This window comes from Biomphalaria glabrata, chromosome 2 (genome assembly GCF_947242115.1).
Source record: "Biomphalaria glabrata chromosome 2, xgBioGlab47.1, whole genome shotgun sequence".
Lineage (NCBI taxonomy): Eukaryota > Metazoa > Mollusca > Gastropoda > Planorbidae > Biomphalaria > Biomphalaria glabrata.
This window is the reverse complement of record NC_074712.1, coordinates 60,821,545-60,830,859: the sequence shown is the minus strand read 5'-3', so window position 1 is coordinate 60,830,859 and position 9,315 is coordinate 60,821,545. Positions and strand designations below refer to the sequence as shown.

Genomic DNA, 9,315 nt, shown 5'->3' with positions numbered 1-9,315 from the left:
TATACTATGCTAAAGTATTTCTTTACCTAAGGAAAATCATACAGGTTTGCAAAATGTTGTGGGACTCAGTATAAGACTACTTCAGACAATAGTTTTATTGTGATTGCTCATTTTTACATTATAATACCTTGAAAAAGTGTGTATGTTAAAAAGTAAATAATGTTCATAAAGTATTTGTAAAATGTTTAATACAGAAACTGATAGGTGAGACAATGCAATACTTTATTTCTCAACATCCCACCATTGTGGCGCTCTCGTATGTCCTGGTCTGCACACACAAAGCAACAAGGCAGAATTTAGTGACAGTAATTTATTGATAGGCTTAATATTCAAGACAATAATGTCTTCTTCACTTGAAGCATCAGTCTCATTACTGAAAAAGAAAAAGCAAAAAGAAAATGTCAACAATTCATACTTTAAAAGTTGTTTGTAAATACCAGGTAGTGTAAACTTGTGTTCTAGTTTGCTCTAGTTACCTTCTTGTCTTTGCCAGTACCGACTTTTGTCTTAGCTGTACCTCGTACTTTCTTTTGTCTGTTCTTTCTTTCCTTTCTTTGCTTACGGCCTGTTCTTTTTATCTCTAACAGACCATGCTACAAACAAAAATGTATGTATGGATGAATCTCCTAAATTAGCCAAATTATACAAGCTCCTACATTACAATTAATTCAAATTTGGAACTTGTTAACAAAAACATTTTAATTAGTGGCAAGTTTCCAAATAAAATGTCAATTTTGTATGCACATTTCCAGCTAAAAGATACATTAATAAATATCTTAACTCTCTCTCTAAATATATATAAATATAGTATCGATTCAGTTTTCCTGTTACCCCAGTACACTTAAGCTGAAAAAATCATTATAACAACTTTTTTGCAATAGATACCAAAAGCCCTTGAATACACTGCTGACACTTTATTTCAATTTACAATAATAATGGTTCCACTAACATGAAAGACTATTTCAGATATTTTAAATTCTACCTGAATTCATGTTTTACTTGGCATACTTTCAAGCTATTCTAGTTACAATCATCTTCAATTGTTGAAAATAATGAGACTAAGGTTTAATTAATACATTACAGTAAAGCTAACTTTATTGATAAAAATGATTCCATATCAGTCTAAATTTCAACATTTAAAGCTCAAACAAGTAACACAGATCTAATCCAAATCTTTGCAACAGATTAGTGGACGTCCTAACCTTTCCTTCTGCATATGATATGAACAATCTTGCACGCACCAATACATACAAATAACTTTAAAAAAAAAAAAGGGGGGGGGGGGGTAAAATTGGAAATTGATTTACTTTTAAAGAATTCCATCGATTTGAAGAAATATTTATGATATCGTAATAAAGTATTATGGTAGAATTCAAACAAAAATTAAGAATTTCACGAGACTTCTTTTTTTTTTTTTTAAACACTTAGGTGCATTAATTGTATTATTGTTTTGAAATTTTAGTTTCAACAACACGAGCTTGTTATTTCTCTTTTGGAGGAAAAAGAAATATAGGCTATGAGGTGACCCTAGTGAAGCGAAAACACTTACACATATAGTATCTTAGATAAGAAAAGGGGACTAGAAAGAGAATGTTTTTATCTTATATGTACCTAGAAAACTTTTGATAAGCCCAAATCCCTTTTTACATGTAATGATGAAGTAGAATTGAATAAAAAAAATCATTCAAAAATCACTTACTCTGGCAAGTCTGTATTTTGGCTCAAATTTTTTAGCTTTATCAAGATTGTCGTAAATCAAAGCAAAGCCAGTGGTTTTGCCGCCACCAAAGTGTGTTTTAAACCCAAAACAGAACACAGTATCAGCTGTTGTTTTGTATAACTTGGCAATTTTATCCCGTACTTCTGTCTTTGATAATGTGGCACGCCCTGGATGCAAGACATCAACAACCTAAAAGATGAAGTAAACAATTCAACAAGTTGAAATCAAACTACAAGAGATTTTGTTCTTAGGACATCAAAATAATGTGTTCAAAACAATTGATAACATTTACTGAATGAAAGTCCCTTGACAACAACAAAAAATGCATTCAAGAGACTAATGATATAAAACCAGTAAAGTGCACTAACTTAAAATCAAATAACTATTATTTACTTATTTAATGTTTGAAATGATTCACATAAAAGATTCTAGATCCAGATGTCCTATCTATCTATCTAGAATCAGTCAAATCACTATAGATCTAGATTAAGACTTTTAAACCAAGGTCTAGAAAAAGAAGATGGTTTTTAATTAGAAATATGTAAATAGACCAATATCAGGTGTGCACATGTACAAAACAAATCAAGGATTAGTTGTCATTCTTCTAAAGATGGTAATATAATTTTAAAAAACTAGACATTTTTCTGCCAAAGTAATATCGCCAGGGAAAAGAATAGGATTTTTTGTCTAAACAATGGATCAGACAAAATGTTTTAATACCAAAAATTTTCATAAATATGGTACTACAAAACTACAAAGAATATTTTGGTATCTGAAGACAGAATACTTTTTAACTAGAAAACTTTATATTTGCATAAAACTTCAATTAAACTTTTAAAAAAAAAAACAACACTACTCAATAAACAGAATTTGTATTTATTTGTCTGCCACAATTTAAACAATACTGTCACTGGTTTTCAAGATTCCTATTATGCCAGAAAAACATAGAAAGGAGTTTAATTGTTTTTTATCTTGTTGTTATTACTGTGTCCCTTAGTTTATCTATATAATTCTCTTCATGGCTCAAAGAGTTTGGACACCACTTAATAGAAAGATCACTCTTTTATTTTTAAAAGTCGACGGACTAGAGTTACACTGCGTAATTTAAGAGGAAAAAAAAGAGGGGGGGGGGGAGGACAATCAGTATTCACCCACCACTAAATAGCAGGGCTGAACTTTGTGACCAAGAAATCATGGAAAAAGAACAAGTAATATACTCTGTATTCACCTGTCACTAAATAGCAAGGCCATTGACATTGTTGTGGAGCCCTATGCGAAACAGATTTCTAGTGACTAGAGTCTATGTAAGACTATATATCTAGATCTACTAATTAAGACAAAATTAAGAAAATATCTTACCATCTGTTTCCTGCATAGCAGTCTGTTAGTCATAAACTTGCGAGTTTTTATGGTGGCTACACTTGCGTCAGCCTGCAATAAGGCGTCAATTTTTATTACACAGGTTTACTACAACTACGATTCTACATTCTACAAGTATAAGGCATGCTTAGACTATAAAGTTGAACTAATATAAACTTAAACAATGTCTTAATAAAAGATCTGCACATGCAGTTGACATTCAATGTAGCCAAATTTTATATGACAAGTGATAGATCTTGAATAATCTAGAATATTCTAGATTCTATTCTAGATCTATCAGATAATTAGTAGAATCAAGTTTTTCAAAATGATCTTAATTATGTCTTATAAATTACAAATGACCAGAAAAGTTATTTCAAAAGAGAAGATAATTTACAAATATTTCATAAGAGAAGATAATTACATCTTATGCAATTAATGTGTCAATTTAGTCATGCATGTTAATCAGTGACTTACACTCTGCTAAGTCGCTGGTTTCCTGGCTAACTCAGGCAACCCATTCCTAGATGTACTACAGACTCAGTTTCTATGTAGTCTGATTTTATATCTAGATTATTCTAGATCTACGCTAGGGCTAGACTAGATCTCTATATATGATATGGAATTTGTATTCGCTTCAATATTATTAACAATATTTTAAAATGTAAACTAAAAATTGCTTTACACTAACAGGGTCATTTGTTTACATTTTAAAAATTCGTGTTCTGTATAAATTTGTGATCACAAAAAAACTTTATAACTCTCGAAAGCAAAGAGAATAATATGATTTCTTATAAAAGACTATTAAATTTGGTAAACAGTTTTATTTTAAATTCCCAAAATAACAAATAAATGTCACATAAATACGATTTTGAGGGATCAAATCAAAGATATTTATTTCTTACCATGATTGCTATTGACGGTATAAACGGAAAAGGAATTGTATTCGCGTGAAATCAAACAAGCAGGGAAAACTGGCTTGCATTTGATTATAAAAAATTAACAGATGCTCTTTTAAAAAAAATTAAACTTCAGAAATATCTTATTTTATAAATTATAGACGTTACTTATTTAATTATTATAGAATACACACGTAAAATAAAATATGTAAATATATGAAAATCAATAATAAGTAGAATATTTAAATAACACTTTAGTTTAAAAGATATTTCTCCACAAAAACAGATCTACGTCTGGTCGTCTTCTCACCTAATGTCTACACTACATTCCGTTATAGATCATAATAATGGGTGTGCTTGTATCCTATAGAAGATCTAGATCTAGCTCTAAATTCTAAACTATTAGAACTAGACTTTAAATTATAGCCGGGAAAAATAGATGCCCTATGTCCTGATATAGAATGAAATCCTGAATGTCGCCTTACCAAAAAACGAGCAGCGTTAACATAGCTTAATAAAAGGTTTTTTTTTTACATGAAGACGAAGACGAAGATATCCAAATTGGATAGTAGGACGCATAATTATCTTATTTTGAAGTAACGTCTGTAATATATAAGTTAAGAAGATAGTGGATGGCTGCTTGATCGTGGGGTGCATATGTGCTATTGTGCTTCGGCCTGTCGAAAGTGGTATATAGTTTCGTTGAATAAACATTTTGTATATTTAATAATAGCGAATAAATAGGCCTACGGGCTTCCGTAGGATATAATAATTGCAGAAATGCCACTGGCCATAAGCACAGCCCACTTCGCATAAAATGCTTCATATGGCGTGCGTCTCTCATATAGCCTAGCTTTTGATTACCAGTTTAACTCATATAGGCTAATATGGCATTCGCCTGTGGCTCAGTTACTGGGTGTGCCTAACTGTAAATTGATACTAACAGGCAATATGACTTAGGCGACCCTAATTAGAATTAGAAAACTTGGGGTAGGAAGGGCTAGATGTGGAGTGTGCGCAAGAGAGTATTAGTATGTTTTCATTTGCAAATAGTTATAGCTATACTCGTTAGTTAAGGCCTAAGTTTTTGTTTTTTTTTTCTTTGAGGAGAAATCCTTGCAAGCTGTCTTTCGATGTACTAAATGTGAACGTTTCTTTTAACAAGCGTGAAGAATGCAGTCATCTTGGTAAATGTAGTTGCGGTCGGTGTTAGCGCTCAATAATATAGCAGGTTATAGCATGTCCACCACTTTACGTTTGAGTCAAAATGTTGATTTGTATCGACGGAGCACTGGCAGCAATAAGAAACCAACAACAACAAAAAATACGAGCAACAGCATTTGCAAGGTCTGTTGGTTCCGCAGTCACTGCTCCAGCTGCGATTAGACTAGAGATATATTAGGCACTGGAAAGATGTCTTTGGGCGTTTGATTTGTTGATGGCGATTGAGAGAGACGCACTATCTGTGTCAAAGGTCGATGTCAGCGAAAACATTACGTTGGCTATACAGTCTAGACATGGGCAAACCACTCTGCAAAGGTTGCTCAGGCTAGCATTAAGAACTGTGTTCAGACAAGGATTCATGAAAAATATCCTAAACCAGCCTGTGATTCTTGCGCGTCTCACAGAAGTAACATTTTTTTATCAATGAGCTCAATGACCTTTTTAATGCTGTTGGTGTCATCAAGAAGATTATACTACCAATTTCTTCTGTAACAGTCCCAAGCGAGAGCGTTGGTATTCAATTTATCTCTTTTGTGTGAGACACGGCGGTCTTAGAAGTACGAATACATTTGCGCTTTCAGTCACAAATTTAGAAGATCTTTGACTGTTTGGCGAATCTTAAATAACTGCTTCTGGTGAAATCAGGCGAACTGCATATGTGTAACCTGAGATGAACTCCAATTGGTGGTAAGGCTGGAAGGATCAGTCCTCCCGTAGAGTCTTGGCGAAGAAACTCTCTTGTTAGGCGTAGTGCCTTTAAGCTCCCATACAGGTCAAGTGACTCTGCAGACAAACTACCCCTCAGCTCTCGGAGCTGCGGACACTCTTGCAGTGTCGGCAACGGGCATCAAAATTTGGCCGGAACCGGGCAAAGTAAGCACCAACAGGGCAGTGCCCAGTTCTACAGTGCGCAATGATAGATTGTTCCGACCTTTTTCGCCCCCACCTTGGATCCTCGCGGTCCGGGCGACGCAAATGCTGACAGACTCCACGGGCTTTGTTGGAGCCATCCCAGGATTTAAGCCACGGTACTTGTCATGTACCCACTCTCGGATTGGTGTCGTAGTTTGGTTAAGCGTAGGCTACTTGGGGCTACGAAAGTGGGCACGGCCAGCGCGCATAGGTGTAACCAGAGCCTGCACCTCATTTATGTTTGTAATTTGTCTTTTCATTGTCGTCAGTTATTCATAATTTTATCAATGACAAACTCTGCTAAGTGTTAGACACCTTATTTATATAGGTTAGTTATTTAGCGACGCACCATAGGAGACGCATATTGAACGGGACTAGTGACGTTTGGGATATGTTGGGTTAGAGACCGGAAAATCAGTTAGCGATAGAACACTCCAGGGTAACGACGTGTTTAGTGACAGAGACTTCTACTGTGGCCTTTTATCAGAATAAATCCATGTACAATTGTTCATCAGAGTTGACTACATCTCTTCACTTGTTAAAATAGATGTTGTATAGTCCTTGTTTGGATTGTCGTTCAACTGCACGTAATACACCCGAACAATTACACCCAAACGATTGCAGAGTAATTGGTTGACTTCAAGACAGCCTGAACTAGCAACATCACATAAGTCGTTGGTTTTCCTGGCTAACTCTAGCAATCCATGCTATTCTCCATTGTTTTGTTTTTTTCTATTGGTAGATTAAATTATCTTTTTATGGTTCTGTTTTTTTTAAATCTCTTATTACTAGTTAAGTTTCTATTCTTCAGTCCTCTAAATATAGGGATTTTACTAATGGTGTTACGCTAATATCAAATGTGAATATTCGTTTATTATAAATCTCACTGCTCTATTTTGCGTTTATTCTAGTTTATGTTTTGTTGAGTTGAGGATGCGTATTCTAATATTAGCCCGATTAAGGTTAAATAGTATTGTAGTTACATGTTCCCGTTTGATTTGTAAACATTTCTTATGATAAACCTTTAATGCTTTCTTTGATATGGAGATTCTTGAGCCAGTTACGCAGATTTCCAACTTAACATAATGGTCACTCAACAGCACATCAGCAGTCTCATTGACAAAATAAAAAAAAACTAACGTGACCACTTCAATGACCACTTCAATGACCACTTCAATGACCACTTCAATGAACACTTCAGGGATGACATCCTAAGGCCAGACTTCTGGCAGGCAAATTTGGAATGGAGTAGTTGGTGCTATCGAGAATTAGCAGTCGACAAACACGCCAAGCAAAAGAACACATTTTTTGGATTTTGAGAGTTATTTCAGAACACGGCTTTATATTCTTTATCCTGATTATCGTTATTTCTTCATTAACATCTCGCTTTTTAAGTAATAATAATGTTCAGTTCAACCTGTTTTTACTTCATCTCAAAACGATACAAGAGTTGAAATCCGATGAACAATCTCAGCACAAATACGATAAGCATTCATTGCGACGAAAGGATTCGTCAGTAAAGTTATATATTGACAGTTTCAGCAGCTACAGTCAACGTTTGAAGTTGTTTTTTTTTGCAACATTTCTTTAATATTTTCCTTAACAAAAAAGTGGAAGCTACGACTATGAGCCATAGGTTGCAGCTTGCACACCCCCCCTGCAAAATATTCTGCGGGCACCCCTGATGCTAGATTGGTTAGGAGATATGATGTAGAAGATATGATTGGCTATATGATATGATGACAGTGGTAAACTTTTACGAAAATTGTCCCGAGTAAATGTTGCAAAATGTTTTACAAGTTTCATATGTTCCTTCAGAGTTGAAGATAATCTACATCCTAGCCCGAACCCCAAAAAGGAAGAGTGAACCAGGGAAGGTATTATATGAATCCGGGAACATCGAGACAACAGTCCAGAGCGCATACCGCACGACCAGACAGCCATCCTACGGTACCTCAGAGACAGAGAGAAAAGTGACTAATCTGAAAACGTAAAACCTTTCATTTGGATCGCACTGACATAAGTTTCATCATGGGAAACACCCCAGAAGTTCTGCAATAATCTGGATCCTCCTTAGCAACAAAGTTCGCGTCCTCAGATTTGATTTCGGATCGGAATTTCCCGAAGACAACTATTGATGCTCAATGGGTTGAATTTTTCCTTTTATTTTCACAAGAATTCTTTGTCCAACGAGAATTACATAAGATCATTATTGAGTTCGTTTTCTGTCTGCAGTAAACGCCATATGAACCAGTAAGATTTAATCAACATTTGGAATTGACTTATAACGGCTCGAGATACTCGATCCCAATTATCTTTTTTTATCATTTGCAGTGGCCCCAGTGCCAGATTTTAATATGTGCATGTCCAGAAAATTGATAGAGTAGGCCAGCTTGTAAATTTAGTCTCATTTCCCTTATTGTCTTTTATTTAATATGCATAATTTTGTTAAAATTGATTTATATTTAATGGCTGTACTGCCGTAAATATGACCATGAGCAGCATACCAATACCTTCGCATTGTCCAACCTAATTTTTCTTGAGCTCCTTTGAAGATTCTCTCAAGAGTGATGATTTTAATTTAATATAGTGCCCGTCAGTAGCTATACATAAAAAAGACGGGTCAAAGTCTCATCACATTCACAATGTTTTAGGAAGATTTGTCTTTAGAGATATTGCCATTGATCTGGAATCTTTGCATTAGACAAACTATTACAATGACAAACATCCAGACAAACACAAATGATTCGGCGCTTCGTTGCTTTTGTCAGTGCTATATCTTTTCACACGTTTTCCTTACCATTGTTTTAGAGTTTGAATAAAGCTTATAACTTTATAACAGGCTTGTAGTATAACAGATTTTTTTTTTCATCTACATTGTATATTAAAGTAAAGTTCCCCTTTCAGATCTTGTGGTCTCTAGGGCAGATGATGTAAAGGTCATCTTGTTTCTGTGGCCTACGGTTAATGAAGGTGTCATATGGCCAGCACAACGACCAACCACCTTTACTTTTCCCTAATGTCAGGTACCCATTAGAGCTGGGTGGACTCAGAGGCGCCAGAAGATCCCGAAATTAACAATCCCAGTCTTCACCTGGATTCGAACCCTGGTCCCTGGTTCGGAAGCCAAGTGCTTTACACTCAGCCACCGCGCCTCCATCTACATTGTATAATAAACCCAAAATACCTTCTGAAATTCAA

At 35.0% G+C, this 9,315-nt stretch overlaps 1 protein-coding gene across 1 annotated transcript; it reads right to left on the bottom strand.

The window, feature by feature from the left end:
* Positions 1–295: 295 nt before the first annotated feature.
* LOC106053205 (40S ribosomal protein S24-like) lies at positions 296–4,107 on the bottom strand. Its single transcript, XM_013208713.2, has 5 exons — positions 3,985–4,107; positions 3,080–3,151; positions 1,700–1,909; positions 477–593; positions 296–373 (listed from the first exon to the last, which is right to left on the bottom strand). Exons 1-5 carry the CDS (start codon positions 3,985–3,987, stop codon positions 371–373), a joined length of 405 nt encoding a protein of 134 aa, XP_013064167.1. The 5' UTR covers positions 3,988–4,107; the 3' UTR covers positions 296–370.
* Between the last annotated feature and the right edge of the window lie 5,208 nt (positions 4,108–9,315).